This window comes from Esox lucius, chromosome 16, assembly GCF_011004845.1.
Source record: "Esox lucius isolate fEsoLuc1 chromosome 16, fEsoLuc1.pri, whole genome shotgun sequence".
In the NCBI taxonomy this organism is placed as follows: domain Eukaryota; kingdom Metazoa; phylum Chordata; class Actinopteri; order Esociformes; family Esocidae; genus Esox; species Esox lucius.
The window spans coordinates 929,267-946,075 of NC_047584.1; the positions used below are offsets into that span (position 1 = coordinate 929,267).

A 16,809-nucleotide genomic window follows, 5' to 3' on the forward strand; every position below is an offset into this window, starting at 1 on the left:
TGTTCCCCAAACCATTCCTGAACCATTTTTGCTTTGTGGCAGGGTGCATTATCCTGCTGAAAGGGGCCAATGCCATCAGGGAATATCAATGCCATGAAAGGGAGCACAACGGTCTGCAACAATGCTCAGGTAGGTGGTACATGTCAAAGGAAAATCCACATGAATGACAGGAACCAAGGTTTCTTAGCAGAACATTGCCCAAAGCATCACACTGCCTCCGCCGGCTTGTCTTCTTCCCATAGTGCATCCTGGTGCCTTGTGTTCTCCAGGTAAGCGACGCACACACACCCGTCCATCCACATGATGTAAAATAAAATCAAAATTCATCAGACCAGGCCACCTTCTTCCATTGCACCGTGGTCCAGTTCCGATGCTCACGTGCCCAATGTAGGCACTTTCAGCAGGGGACAGGGCACCCTGACTGGTCTGCGGCTAAACAGCGCCATACGCAACAAACTGTGATGCACTGTGTGTTCTGACCAAGCGTGCCGCACAAGCCCTGAAAAGTGAAGCCAAAACGTCTCGATCGCCCCCTGGTGAGTGGTCCCAGTATAGGTCATAAACCCCGCCCTCCCCATGTTATTCAATGGGACGCGAGACCAACTAAACAATGGCCCTCCCCCAGATAGGGCCACAGTGTCGCCGGACCCCCCGTCTCAGTCCCAAGGTCTTACGCTGCTATATTATTGTGCTGGGGGAGTAGGGTCAGTTCTCCACTAAGTTCTCCTTCTCCACTATAAATCCTTGTTGATATGAGGAATGCATTTTCAGAATTTTCCCAGTCTCCTCCCGTTTTGAACTTTAGAAGGACATGAGGTCCTGGCCCACATCTGCGGAGTACCAGGCTTGGGGGAACCGTTGCTGTCCCTGTCCGGAGTCCTCCTGGTTGTGTTGCAGATCGAGACGATGCCTGACGATTTCAGATTTTACTGTGCTGACACCACCCCCTCCCCCGTGTTGTCCCTGTCCCTGTCCTTGTCCATCAGTTCATGCTTCCGACCTGGACTAAGTTTAAATAGACTCAGCCCACATGCATTTATTAATTATTATAATTGTAATCTTAATATGTTCACCTGGCATAGCCAGAAGAGGACTGGTCACCTTCTGAGCCTGGGTCCTCTCTAGGTTTCTTCCGAAATGTTGGCATTCTTAAGGAGTTTTTCCTAGACCCTGAAATTCAACACTACTGTTGTTTGCTCCTTGGGGTTTAAGGTCAGGTGTTTTGTAAAAGCACTTTGTGACAACTGCTGATGTAAAAAGGGCTTTATAAATACATTTGATTGATTGATTGATACTGTAGTCCGGCAGACAGTGCATTATCTCCGGTCCACTCCCCTCGCCCCGTTTTACTGACATTCGTTTCAGTCGCATTGGCCAACTGTACACCTGGCTCAAAGGATACTGTTCGATGGGAATTACATTCGTAGAAAACTTTATTACTTTCCTGGACAAGCCTTATCTCTTCTTTCAAGTTGGTTTGCACGCGAACAGATATGGAGGTCATATACTCTCTTCTAATACATCTCTCACTCTAGCCACATGTGGAGCCTTAGATGCCTGACGCTATATGTTTTTGAATGCCGGTCATATTTCTTCTCGTGTCTATAAGACTGGATCAGCCAGCTAAGAGAGGTAATTTTAAGCCTGTTGGGGTAGTTAAGCGTAATTTAATTAGAGTTCCTTTACAATATACAGATTCGATTTTTAGTCCTGTTAATAATATTCCTGTTTTTATTGAAGATTATTATGTCTTTAAAAATCACTTCAGTTTTTGCACATTAACATAAGGAGCCTATTGCCCAAAACGGATTTTATAAAAATCCTAATAGACTAGGCTGACCCTGATGTTCTCGTTCTGTCTGAAACATGGGTGTCAAATATCTGATTCAGATGTTGCTCAAGATATCATGTTTTCAGATCAGACCAGATAAGTAAAGGGGGAGGAGTGGCAATGTATATTAAACACCATATCTCGTTCACTTTATTGACCTCTATTTCTGTACCAAAATAATTAGATTTTTTTGCATTAAATCTTAAGTTAGGAACAAACCTAATAGGTGTATATCGCCCTCCCTCTGCTAAGTTAGGAATGCTAAATCAACCTGTTGACTTAATAGCATCCTTTATGTCATCTGAAGTGGTTGTTCTTGGTGATTTTAATCTTGACTGGCTATCAAATGACTCAGATCATATGAAGGAGATGTGTATTGACCTAAAACTGACCCATCTTATCACCAAGCCAACTCTCCCAAATCTAAAAGTGATTTGTAAATCTTCAATTATTGATTATATTTTAACAAATGCACCTGATAATTATTTATCAAGTGGTGTGTTTACTCTGGGCATTGGTGACCACTGCCCTACTGTATGTATCAGAGATGTCAAGATCATAAATCAAAACCTTGTATTGTCACTAAAAGAAACTTTTGACATTTTAATGAGCTAGACTTTCTACTGGGTATTTCCTTAAGTAAGCTTAACTGCGTCTCGGCTATCTCAGGTGTAGATTGGTTTTTAACTCCACTGCAGATGCCCATGTTCCATATTTACAAATAAGAGTTAAAAATAGATCAAATCCCTGGTTCAATCATGATATCTCTGATGCTATGCATAACAAACGTGGCATGGAAGAAAACAACATCAATATCTGATTGTTAGTCTTAAGCGACTGAGAAACTTTTGTATTAAGCTTGTTCAAAAGGCAAAATCTTCATACTATGTCAACATTATCAGATAGTTATGGTAATCCAGGAAATTTTGGGAAAATCGTTAAAACTCTACAGAATAGTTCAATAGTTCAACCAATTACAGCAACAGGTATTATTGGACACAGGCCCAATTACTGATTTTCTTTTTTACCCTTATGCACCCCTCGGGCATTTTTCAAAAAAAAGAAATGTTATTTGGGGATCATTTTGTCTGTGTTGTGTTTCAGCTAGGGGCATGATTTTTTGGCAGAACTCTTATTTCTTGTTAAATTTTTGAAATCCAGTGTCTAAGTCATTCATGTCTTTCATACTCTGTTCATGAATTTTGCACCCTCTTGACACCTTCGTGGACAAAAATGTCCCATTGACTTCCATTAAAAACAAATTATCTCACTGCCATTAGAATATAAAACCATGCATTCTGTAATGTAAGCATTTCATTTTGAAGAAAAGTTGTGATATTTGAAATGTTTACTGTATTCCACCACACACACACACGCGAGCGCATTCACAAACATATACAGATGTGCGTGCACACATACACACAAGTGTACACACCAAAACTTTTGGGCACATGGCTAAAAAAAAATAAAAAATACAAGAATTTCATCCATTGGCCTACAATGGGAAAATAATTGAATCTGGTAGAAGAGTTTGTGTGCACGTGTGTGTGTGTGTGTGTGCGCGCGCATGCGCGCACGTGTGATGAAATACAGTCAAAATTTTTTGTAATAAATGAGGTAATTCAAACAATCAAGCAGGCATTTAAAGGGTTAAAATCCTGAAAATGATTGAATGTTTGGTTGTTTTGAGCAGGTATCAAGTTGTTTAAGAGATTTATGGGAAAAAAAATCAGGACTATATGCAGCTGGCTTTCTATTTGAAAGAACCCATACATCTAATCATAGTATTATTGAAAATAGAAGAAATGGAGATCAAGCATTCTTGTGAGGCAACTCAGTTGTTGATATATAGGTTTTTAGCCGGACCACATAAGCGGAGCCGACCAAGAAGAGCGAATGGCTCTTGACCGACCGATCGACCGACCCTTGTTAAATAGCGTAGTGGTTAGAGAAGCGGACCTGCGAACTATAGGTCCCGAGTTCGTATCTCCTCGCAGGCGAAGTGAAATACGCATTATGAATTAATTTGTATAGACGAAAACTAAATATATAGTAAGCCTGAAATAAAACAGTTTACGGTTATAGTGCAACTGTTTCTGGTGGATTTTCGAAGTACGCATCCATGGATGCGTTTTGGGTCAGGATAGACAAACACATTTGCTGGCTACAACACAGGCTACAGTAGTTACATTACAGTGAGCATTAACTAAACATTATACTGCGACATCAGTCTCGCTAAAAATTGCTAAATTCTTATGATTATTCCTAAGAAGTTAGTAGATACCAGTAAGCCTATAACTGGCTAATAAGCTGTTCAAACAGCCAGTGGCATAAGCTAACAGTTCATAGACGCTATTTGTGGTGGAGGTAAATTTAATAAGAAATGTTAGTCAGTTTAACACAATGCTCAATAGTGTTTAGCGACTGGTGAAATGTGTAATGCTGTGGCGTTATGGTTAAAGACAGTGCCTCACATGTGGAAGGCTCAAGTTCGAATCTATTGTGAACAACGACATTTATTTATTTTATTTCCTCTTGTCATTTCAGTTGATGAAAAAGTTAGTTATCATCACCTTTCTTGATAGTTATTGTATCAATGTCATTCACAAATGAAAGAAAAAAGTATGTTATGCCATGAAATGAAAAAAAATACATTCCTATGTCATGGAATGAAATAGCTTTGGCAGATTTGCTAGAAATTGCTCAATTCCTATGACTTTTCCAGTAAGTTAGTAGATACTGGTAAAGCCTATTATTTGGCTAATAAGCTGTTCAAACGGCCAGTGGCAAAAGAGGATTTGTTCAGGATAGAGGCTATACTCACACCCAACGAACATAGAGCTCGGTGGTTAGTGACACAGCCTTTCATGTTGGTGGCCCAGGTTCGAAACTCAAGAGGGCAATACTTTCTATTGTGGTCCGGTTGAACTCTTCATAAGGGTGGCGATATTAGTTGTCTTGATAACTATAGGCCAATTTCAAAATGATCCTGTCTAACAAAAAGTTGCTGATAAATACAAAATGTTTAGCTTTCTTATCTGACAGTGAGATCCTAAATACATTTCAATCTGATTTCAGACCTGGCCACAGTACTATTACAGCTACGGCTTTGGTTGTAAAGGATATTGTCAAAGCTCTTGATGAAAAATAATTTTGTGCACAACAATGAACATATTCAAGTAATGAATATTCACTCAAAAGTTCCTCGAGGTTCGATTTTAGGCTCTTTGTTGTTCACTTTATACATAAATTATATTTGTGATACTATGAGGAACTGTAAATATAATTCTATGCTGATGATACAGTCATTTATGCTACTGCCCTATCCCATGCTCTTGCACTTGCTTATCTCCAATCAAATTTTATGCTCCTACAAAAATCGCTTATGGATCTAAGTTAGTATTGTATTTGGATAAAACTAAATATATACTTCTCCTCGAAGTAGGAAAAACTTTGAATACAATGCTGCTTAATCTTGGAAGAAACTTCAAAAGCATTAAACTAGATGTCTTTGTTTCTACAAGACAATTTAAAGCAATGCTAAAGGATAACATTGTTGTTGAATGTAATTGTTATTTGTAAATTGTATGTTTCTTTTAATAATTTTTCTGTTTTAAGTGCTGTACACGGCTCAGCTGTAAAAGAGACCCTGGTCTCAGTCTGACTGTCTCTGTACAAATAAAGGAAAAAATAAAAATACACTAAGAAAGTTACCTATCCAGGTCACAGCAGTTACGTTGGTATAAAACGATTCCATATTTTTTTATATAATGATGTAAAAAGTTTCCCCAAAAAAGCTACAGTGATGTTATTCAACAAATGCAATGAACATGTTTGCACTTTGTGTTAAATGGTCCCAAACTTTTGATATTTTTTAGAATTTTTGCCCTCTCAAGTGCCCGTGGGAAATGCTTAGGAAATATTCGACAGACACCTACCAAATTCCAGATAATGCTGGTTGTTGGCTACAGCGTGAATTAAGCCTATTGTGCCACAGGCATTTCCAATGGTCTGCTTCATGAAGTACACATCTTGGGAGACCTTCTGGCCCTGGGCTTTGATAGCAGCCTCCTCCTCCAGTCTGAATGACTCATACTGCAAAACAGTAGGAAACAGATCATGTTTTTCTGTAGATTCAATTACATGTTAGTCAATGCGGCTGACTTATGCTTCAGAGAAATGTAGAAACCAACAATTTAGAATTATAAAATATCCAGAAAGTATCCAGAAAGCATGTGTGGTGAATAACAGCAAAATGCACAACTCTGCATGTGGTTTCCATAGTATTTGACTGCAAAAAAACATGGTTGCATGCATACGTGTATATACATTATATACAGTGCCCTACGTGTGTGTGTATATATATAGGGACATTCAATAATTTCTGTTCTTTTGGCTCTACAGTGTCTATAGAAATTCAGGGCCTGGAGTCCAGGAAATTACAGCAATGATCCCAAACATTTTGCGGAGACTATCAGAAATGGATTCTATTGTCGTACACATGGAAACATACAACATTATGAAACACAGTTTGGAACAGATGAAGCAAGATTTTATGAACCTGATGCAGTCCCTGCAAGCCACAAAAAAAATTACAAATAATTTCTGCTCCTATACATTTACTAGGTTGTAGAATTGAACATTTGAGAAGGCTCCTAGCGTAATATCTATGTATTTCCAATAGGTATCAGTGGCCATTGCTGATTGTATGCATTAGAGATGTCTAAATTCCGAATGCAAAAGCATATTTTATTTTGGATATTATAGTGAACAAGCTTTTTACGAGAACTCTATCGAAGTGATCTTGACTGCATTTCAGCCAACTCTTAATTATTTTACTAGTGTATTCACTTCTATAACAAAAGCCTGCCCTTTCAATTAAGAGTCAAGAACAGATCCAACCCGATTTAATTCTGACATTGTTTATTGCACCTCAATCAGGGTATTTGCGTTTGGTTGGTGTTTCTTTGGAAGATGTTTGGCAAAGTGGGTGGAGTGACTTCCTGCTTGTTACCCTTGGATAGAGCCACAGTATCACTGGATGCCCCCTCTCAGCCCCAAGGTTTTACGCTGCTATATTGTCCCAGGGGAGCAGGGTCAGTTCTCCTTTGTAAATTTAAGGAATGCGCTCTCAAAATGTTCTTTGTGTCCTGCTCCGTTTAAACTTAGGAAGACATGAGCCCTTGGGCCATACCTCAGGACTACCAGGTCCAAATTACTAGTAGCTGTCCCATTCCAAAGTCCTCCTACTTGTTGCAGATCATGTAGCTAACAATACCTGATGATTTCGGCTGCCACTCTGCTTACCCCTGTTATCTATTGCCAAAATCCTGGAGGTATTTGTAAATAAAAGTTTGTTCCATTTTATCAGAAAATAGCATTTTGAATAGACTACAATCTGGTTTTAGACCTGGGCACTGTAGTATTACAGAAACTATGCAGGTTGTAAATTATTTTGTCAAAGTCTTAGATGAATATGGAGCACACACCCCACACACTACCAGTCAAAGTTTTTAGAAAAAAACCTTTTTCCAGTTGTTATTGAAATTCAAGCAGTTCAAGTGCAATGAATAACATACCATGGCATGGCATCTTCTTCCGCTTATCCGGGGCCGGGTCGCGGGGGCAGCAGTCTAAGCAGGGATGCCCAGACTTCCCTCTCCCAAGACACTTCCTCTAGCTCTTCCGGGGGGACACCGAGGCGTTCCCAGGCCAGCCGGGAGACATAGTCCCTCCAGCGAGTCCTAGGTCTTCCCCGGGGTCTCCTCCCGGTGGGACGGGACCGGAACACCTTCCCAGGAAGGCGTTCCGGAGGCATCCGAAAAAGATGCCCAAGCCACCTCAGCTGACCCCTCTCGATGTGGAGGAGCAGGGGCTCTACTCTGAGCTCCTCCCGGGTGACCGAGCTTCTCACCCTATCTCTAAGGGATCGCCCGGCCACCCTGCGGAGAAAGCTCATTTCGGCCGCCTGTATCCGGGATCTTGTCCTTTCGGTCATGACCCAAAGCTCATGACCATAGGTGAGAGTAGGAACGTAGATTGACTGGTAAATCGAGAGCTTTGCCTTGCGGCTCAGCTCTTTCTTCACCACGACAGACCGATACATCGACTGCATTACTGCAGAAGCTGCACCGATCCGTCTGTCAATCTCCCGTTCCATCCTTCCCTCACTCGTGAACAAGACCCCTAGATACTTAAACTCCTCCACTTGAGGCAGGCACTCTCCACCAACCTGAAGCGGGCAAGCCACCCTTTTCCGACTGAGGACCATGGCCTCGGATTTGGAGGTACTGATTTTCATCCCCACCGCTTCACACTCGGCTGCAAACCGTCCCAGCGCATGCTGAAGGTCCTGGTTAGAAGGGGCCAACACGACAACATCATCTGCAAAAAGCAGAGACGAAATTGTGTGGTCCCCAAACCTGACACCCTCCGGCCCCTGGCTGCGCCTAGAAATTCTGTCCATAAAAATTACGAACAGAACCGGTGACAAAGGGCAGCCCTGCCGGAGTCCAACATGCACTGGGAACAAGTCTGACTTACTGCCGGCAATGCGGACCAAGCTCCTGCTTCGGTTGTACAGGGACCTGACAGCCCTTAGCAAAGGACCCAGGACCCCATATTCCCCAAGCACCCTCCACAAGATGCCGCGAGGGACACAGTCGAATGCCTTCTCCAAATCCACAAAACACATGTGGATTGGTTGGGCAAACTCCCATGAACCCTCCAACACCCCGTAGAGGGTATAGAGCTGGTCCAGTGTTCCACGGCCCGGACGAAAACCACACTGTTCCTCCTGAATCCGAGGTTCTACTATCGGCCGTATTCTCCTCTCCAGTACCCTGGCATAGACTTTCCCGGGGAGGCTGAGAAGTGTGATCCCCCTATAGTTGGAACACACCCTCCGGTCCCCCTTCTTAAAAAGAGGGACCACCACCCCGGTCTGCCATCCCAGAGGCACTGTCCCCGACCGCCACGCGATGTTGCACAGGCGTGTCAACCAAGACAGCCCCACAACATCCAGAGACTTGAGGTACTCAGGGCGGATCTCATCCACCCCCGGTGCCTTGCCACCGAGGAGTTTCTTGACCACCTCAGTGACTTCAGCCCGGGTGATGGACGAGTCCACCTCTGAGCCCTCATCCTCTGCTTCCTCAATGGAAGAAGTGACAGCGGGATTGAGGAGATCCTGGAAGTATTCCTTCCACCGCCCGACGACATCCTCAGTTGAGGTCAACAGCTGCCCACCTCTACTGTAAACAGCGTTGGTAGGGCACTGTTTCCCTCTCCTGAGGCGCCGGATGGTTTGCCAGAATCTCTTCGAGGCCAGCCGATAGTCCTTCTCCATGGCCTCACCGAACTCCTCCCAGGCCCGAGTTTTTGCCTCCACAACCACCCGGGCTGCAGCCCGCTTGGCCTGTCGGTACCCGTCAGCTACGTCAGGAGTCCCACAAGCCAACCAGGCCTGATAGGACTCCTTCTTCAGCTTGACGGCATCCCTTACTTCCGGTGTCCACCACCGGGTTCGGGGATTGCCGCCTCGACAGGCACCGGAGACCTTACGACCACAGCTCCGAGCGGCCGCTTCGACAATGGCGGTGGAGAACATGGTCCACTCGGACTCAATATCTCCAGCCTCCCTCGGGATCCAGTCGAAGCTCTGCCGGAGGTGGGAGTTAAAGATCTCTCTGACAGGAGACTCGGCCAGACGTTCCCAGCAGACCCTTACAGTTCGCTTGGGCCTGCCGAGTCTGTCCAGCTTTCTCCCCCGCCATCGGATCCAACTCACCACCAGGTGGTGATCAGTTGACAGCTCCGCCCCTCTCTTCACCCGAGTGTCCAAGACATACGGCCGCAGGTCAGATGAGACGACAACAAAGTCGATCATCGACCTGCGGCCTAGGGTGTCCTGGTGCCACGTGCACTGATGGACACCCTTATGCTTGAACATGGTGTTCGTTATGGACAAACTGTGACTAGCACAGAAGTCCAATAACTGAACACCACTCGGGTTCAGATCAGGGGGGCCGTTCCTCCCAATCACGCCCCTCCAGGTGTCACTGTCGTTGCCCACGTGGGCGTTGAAGTCCCCCAGTAGAACAATAGAGTCCCCAGTCGGAGCACTTTCCAGCACCCCTCCCAGAGACTCCAAGAAGGTCGGGTACTCTGCACTGCCGTTTGGCCCGTAGGCACAAACAACAGTGAGAGACCTATCCCCGACCCGTAGGCGCAGGGAAACGACCCTCTCGTTCACCGGGGTAAACTCCAACACATGGCGGCAGAGCTGGGGAGCTATAAGCAAACCCACACCAGCCCGCCGCCTCTCACCATGGGCAACTCCAGAGTGGTGAAGAGTCCATCCTCTCTCAAGGAGTGTGGTTCCAGAGCCCAAGCCGTGCGTAGAGGTGATCCCGACTACCTCTAATCGGAACCTCTCAACCTCACGCACTAGCTCAGGCTCCTTCCCCGCCAGCGAGGTGACATTCCACGTCCCTAGAGCTAGTTTCTGTGTCCAGAGATCGGGTTGTCTAGGCCCCTGCCTTCGACTGCCGCCCGATCCTCTTCGCACCGGCCCCTTATGGTCCCTCCTGTGGGTGGTGAGCCCACGGGAGGGCGGCCCCACGTCACCCGTTCGGGCTGAGCCCGGCCGGGCCCCATGGGGGAAGGCCTGGCCACCAGGCGCTCGCATACGAGCCCCAACCCCGGGCCTGGCTCCAGGGTGGGGCCCCGGCTGCGCCATACCAGGCGACGTCACGGTACTCATAATGTTGTTCTTCATTAAGGGGGGTTTGAACCGCTCTTAGTCTGACCCGTCGCCTAAGACCTGTTTGCCTTGGGAGACCCTACCAGGGGCATATAGCCCCAGACAACATAGCTCCTAGGGTCACTCGGGTACTCAAACCCCTCCACCACGTTAAGGTGGCAGTTCTTGGAGGGTTAAATAATGTAAGGTAATAATGTTAGATTTTTTTTTTTCAGGTAACAAGTAATGGGTTAACAACTTAGAGCTGTTCTGCAGAAATTGAAGTAAATGAAGCCTTGGAAGTTGATGATAACAATCCCTACAGGTGTCCCAAATTCCATTGATTACTTACAAACTGTCTGTCTGTACAAAAGCAATGTTGGAACAGACTGTGTAACCCTCCCCCATCCTTAAGCATTATTTGAACAGTATTGTACTGCAGGAAGTAGTATATTGCTATCATGGCGAGAAAAGGCAATTAAAGGAACAGACAGACCATGATAACCCGTAAGTGCCTTAGCTTTATATAAATTGCAGGTTAGCCAATGTGTCAGTGAGTAGTTTCCTACAGTCAAAACACACTTGCAAACTAGAGTATACTCTGACAAAAAGGTCTTGGCAGACCCAAAGTCGGAACAGAAGATTCAACAGCTTGCATGATAGGCGGCCCACAGGACAAATGCTTCAAGCACAGCTTAACATTGGTCAAAGTAAGCAAGTCTCAGTTTGATCTGTGAAGAGAAGACTGAGCTGCAGGTTTGACAGGTCGAGTGGCAATAAGAAAGCCATTGCTAAGTTGAAATTTGCTTCCTTTTGAAGCACTTCCAGTGGATTACTGAAGACCGGCAGAAAGTCCTAGGGGCAATTCTTTGATTCTCTGAAATCTTTGATTCATCATGTAGGGGTTTTTTACGCCATCAAGTAGGCAAAAGGATGGTTCCTCAGTGTGTAACACCAACTGTCAAACATGGAAGCTAGAAAAAAGTTTTGGGAAAAATTATAACATAATATCCAAATTATGCACTTAAGTATTTAGTTTAATATCTTTTGCATGTAAAACTGCCAGACATCCACAATAGTTTTGTTGAAGTGGGGGTTGTGGCTAGAATTCTAAAAATGTTTGTACTGTATCAACATTTGGTAAAATCAGGAGAAACATGTAATGCCATTAGCAGCTGAATCTGGCAAGCCCTGCAACAGCAGTGAGTCAGGTTTGTTATCATTCCATCAAACGGTAGCTTAAATCAACAAATAACTTTGTTTTACTAAAACACCTTGGTTGTTTATTATGTTTTTCAAATGGATGTTTTAAATTACATTAAATTCTAACTAGTCGATCAGTCCATTCTCAGTTGATAAAAAACGATTTAGCCTGACAGCCCTATTAATTTCAAAACCTAACATTTGTAGTATAGAGCCAGTGGAAGGCTTTTGGAGGGCACCATTTTGTATTGTACAAAAGACAGCACTAGCTGTTATGGCTATGGATTCCTAGGCACTACACAGTACAAAATTATACTGATACAAAGTGTATTACAATTTGATATTATTCTATTTGATTAAATTGTGATTAACTGTTCCAAACATACTGCTGGACAAATGGCTCTGCTGCAGAGTAACAAGTAAAAAAAAAAAAAATCACAAAAACACACTAACTCCCTATGTAAACCAAAAACAAGCTTGAGTTTTGGTGCAAGAAAACACACTAGCAATTGAAGGGTATTGGAATAGTCAAAACAATAATACATTGAAAACATTATCACCCCCCATTACTACTAGTTGTGACAATAATGTTTTTAAATATTGAAACTGATTTAGGATATTATAGACATCACAGCTGTTAGTAATAGGGGATGACATTAGGTTTGAGATGCTGAAACAAACCTACCTGTTCGGTGACAGGAAAAAGCAGCAGGATTGCACACACAGGCCTAGGCACCATACTCAAAAGATCAGGATCCATCCCATATACATCGCCAAACTGCCAGGTCGGCAGCAAACCCAACTGTCTCAGAAACTTGGGGTGAAATATTTGAAGTAAATCATCACGCAGGAACAGTGCCATCAAAGAGTAAATATTCAGGCGAGGTCTTTACAGTAGCTGTCACAATCCCTTCTGCAAAACACATCAAATACCTGTACCATACTACAATCTGTCATTGTCATATCAAACAATTTAATCAGGAAAAAAGCCTGTCAACTGGATTCAGACAAACAGCAGTTCTGTTTTCTATTTAGAGCATATAAATATCACATCCATGTTTCCTGCAGTATTTGGTGGCTCCCAGTACTAGCTACAGACATTATCACATCCAACAACCTCTAAAACAAAGAACAACTGTCTGATGTGAATGGCAAACTGAGAAACTTGTATTAATCAGCTGACAAAACAAAATGTTTAGCTTCTGGACATGGGTGCTATTTTAAAAGGTTGAAAGCACATACACACTTTGGGTAGCTAGCTGGATACTCGCTAACTACCACTGCCAACGTCCCACATTCTAAAAAACAAAATATCTTCTATGAATAGGAAACATGTCCTTGCAAGAACAGCAACATTTAAATCATACACGATACACTTACTCACTTGGTTCATAATCTGTGGGGAAAAATCAAATGAGATCCGTTAGATTTATTTGACAAGCCAGGCAATAATAACGGCTAAAAAGCAGAAAGGCTAAAGTTAACCCCTCAGCTGGTGTGAATGAATGGGCTAGTTGCCTTGCTAGCTAGTTGTAACGTTAATAGTTTCGATGACAATTGTTTTGATGAATGAGAGTGCCCTCTTACATCTGGATTAGCTTCCAGTGGCAACCAACGCTGACCGTCCATTTCTAATTATTTAGTTAGTAGCTTCTCTAGGTTAACTCTGAGTTTCGTAAGAGTTTGTACTAACTACAAGCATCATCGGATCAGCGTCTTGTAACCTGCGTCTTGTGAGCAACATTAAAGAAACACTTCCGGGTCACGAAAATCTGGAATTTTTCAAAATAAAAGAGACCAACGACTTACTTAAAAACTGAGATAAATTGAGTTTATTAATTGTTTGATAACATGTACCTCTCAAAACATTGACTACAATTCAAATATGATCATATTTAAGAGTAATTTCGATAAAAAGTAGGTGTTAAAACACGTTCCAAGGGTAAAATTCAGACAATGCCAATGATAGAATATGGAATACATATTACCTCATAGCTCATAAACTATTGAATATTCCACAGAGAAAGCAGTATAGGAAATGTCCAGGGGAATGTGTAGAGTAAGACAAACCTGTCTAATCATGGGGAACGGTGTGCTACATCTAGCAACACAATATTTCCACACCCTCTTTTTTTTTCACAATGCAACTTAATGGATGTGAAATACATATTGACTCATACAGAAAAAACTATTCTATACGCCGCAGTGAATGTATTGTAGGAAATGTTCAGCAGACTCTATAGAATGATTATATGCAAAAAAATCAAGGGGCACTGTGTATTTGCAATTGTTGCTGGTGTTTTACTCCGCCCACCCCATTGGCCATAATGTAACTCAATGCATATGAAATATATATTGGCCTATAAAAAAAACTGTTCTATACGCCGCAGTGAATGTATTGTAGGAAATGTTCAGGAGACTCTATAGAATGATTATATGCAAATAAATCAAGGGGCACTGTGTATTTGCAATTGTTGCTGGCATTTTACTCCACCCATTCCCTTGGCCTCATACCAAATTGCTGAATAGCCTTTAGATCCATTATTCCTTTTGTTAACGGAGGTGATTATCACCACTTGGTGATTACCTAAAAATTCAGCCAATGATCTAATGTAGTTGTCAGTGCTTGGGTTTCATAATCCATGGCCAGTAGTTCTTGGTAATTGCCTGGGAGATGGATGGGCTGGCTTCAAGGTTGTTACCAGGAATGATCAGACATACTGTGACTGGGACGAGGCCTCTGGGTAACACCTCCCCACGAACATCTGCCATCAGATGTGAAACTCTTGTTCCAGGAGTGGACATGAAGTCAAAAGCCATGGTAGATCGACCAGAGGAATCAGCCTAATTTGGCATTGGGACAATGTTATCCCCTAAGGTACGGAGATGAGAATTACCAATGACCAGGACAAACTATAAGGAAAGAAAGTTATAGATTTATCCCAATAAATACGTTTTTTTATATATATATATATATATATATATATATATTGTTTTGTTTCTTAGAGGACGTTAGCACTCAGACAACTCGACTGCAATCAGATGTTATCCCCAGTCAAAATAAGTCAGTAATGTGAGAATGAAGACCTGGGTTTTGGCCCTATGCGACCAACATTCAGGGCATTTATATGCTATAAATCTGTTAACATAGAGATGTCCATGGTACTTTAAAGACCTCTCTGGGAATATTGCTATGAATACTTTAAGAGTTTTATTGTCATCATCATCATCATCTTCTTCCGCTTATCCGGGGCCGGGTCGCGGGGGCAGCAGTCTAAGCAGGGATGCCCAGACTTCCCTCTCCCCAGACACTTCCTCCAGCTCTTCCGGGGGGACACCGAGGCGTTCCCAGGCCAGCCGGGAGACATAGTCCCTCCAGCGTGTCCTAGGTCTTCCCCGGGGTCTCCTCCCGGTGGGACGGGACCGGAACACCTTCCCAGGAAGGCGTTCCGGAGGCATCCGAAACAGATGCCCAAGCCACCTCAGCTGACCCCTCTCGATGTGGAGGAGCAGCGGCTCTACTCTGAGCTCCTCCCGGGTGACCGAGCTTCTCACCCTATCTCTAAGGGATCGCCCAGCCACCCTGCGGAGAAAGCTCATTTTGGCCGCCTGTATCCGGGATTTTGTCCTTTCGGTCATGACCCAAAGCTCATGACCATAGGTGAGAGTAGAAACGTAGATTGACCGGTAAATTCTTCACCACGACAGACCGATACATCAACGGCATTACTGCAGAAGCTGCACCGATCCGTCTGTCAATCTCCCGTTCCTTCCTTCCCTCACTCGTGAACAGGACCCCTAGATACCACAGCTCCGAGCGGCCGCTTCGACAATGGCGGTGGAGAACATGGTCCACTCGGACTCAATATCTCCAGCCTCCCTCGGGATCCAGTCGAAGCTCTGCCGGAGGTGGGAGTTAAAGATCTCTCTGACAGGAGACTCTGCCAGACGTTCCCAGCAGACCCTTACAGTACGCTTGGGCCTGCCGAGTCTGTCCAGCTTCCTCCCCCGCCATCGGATCCAACTCACAACCAGGTGGTGATCAGTTGACAGCTCCGCCCCTCTCTTCACCCGAGTGTCCAAGACATACGGCCGCAGGTCAGATGAAACGACAACAAAGTCGATCATCGACCTGCGGCCTAGGGTGTCCTGGTGCCACGTGCACTGATGGACACCCTTATGCTTGAACATGGTGTTCGTTATGGACAAACTGTGACTTGCACAGAAGTCCAAGAACTGAACACCGCTCGGGTTCAGATCAGGGGGGCCGTTCCTCCCAATCACGCCCCTCCAGGTGTCACTGTCGTTGCCCACGTGGGCGTTGAAGTCCCCCAGTAGAACGATAGAGTCCCCAGTCGGAGCACTTTCTAGCACCCCTCCCAGAGACTCCAAGAAGGTTGGGTACTCTGCACTGCCGTTCGGCCCGTAGGCACAAACAACAGTGAGAGACCTATCCCTGACCCGTAGGCGCAGGGAAACGACCCTCTCGTTCACCGGGGTAAACTCCCACACAAATGGCGGCAGAGCTGGGGAGCTATAAGCAAACCCACACCAGCCTGCCGCCTCTCACCATGGGCAACTCCAGAGTGGTGAAGAGTCCATCCTCTCTCAAGGAGTGTGGTTCCGGAGCCCAAGCCGTGCGTAGAGGTGATCCCGACTACCTCTAGTCAGAACCTCTCAACCTCACGCACGATCTCAGGCTCCTTCCCCGCCAGCGAGGTGACGTTCCACGTCCCTAGAGCTAGTTTCCGTGTCCAGGGATCGGGTTGTCTAGGCCCCCGCCTTCGACTGCTGCCCGATCCTCTCTGCACCGGCCCCTTATGGTCCCTCCTGTGGGTGGTGAGCCCACGGGAGGGCGGCCCCATGTCGCTCGTTCGGGCTGGGCCCGGCCGGGCCCCATGGGGAAAGGCCCGGCCACCAGGTGCTCGCGAACGAGCCCCAACCCCGGGCCTGGATCCAGGGTGGGGCCCCGGCTGCGCCATGCCGGGCGACGTCACAGGACACAAAATCTTTTCCATCATTAAGGGGTTTT

At 44.8% G+C, this 16,809-nt stretch overlaps 1 protein-coding gene across 2 annotated transcripts in view; it reads right to left on the minus strand.

Annotated features, from left to right (window-relative positions):
- uchl3 (ubiquitin carboxyl-terminal esterase L3 (ubiquitin thiolesterase)) overlaps window positions 1–13,521 on the minus strand; it is a 28,932-nt gene extending 15,411 nt beyond the window's left edge. The window contains exons 1-4 of one of the 2 annotated variants that reach the window (XM_010904368.4): window positions 13,365–13,520; window positions 13,162–13,173; window positions 12,463–12,591; window positions 5,770–5,926 (exon numbers count right to left, since the gene is read on the minus strand). In XM_010904368.4, the coding sequence (XP_010902670.2) occupies window positions 5,770–5,926; window positions 12,463–12,591; window positions 13,162–13,173; window positions 13,365–13,406 (340 nt within the window). In that variant the 5' untranslated portion in view covers window positions 13,407–13,520. Of the gene's footprint in view, window positions 1–5,769; window positions 5,927–12,462; window positions 12,592–13,161; window positions 13,174–13,364 lie in introns of both variants that reach the window. The other variant, XM_010904369.4, reaches the window with a different exon arrangement.
- Between the last annotated feature and the right edge of the window lie 3,288 nt (window positions 13,522–16,809).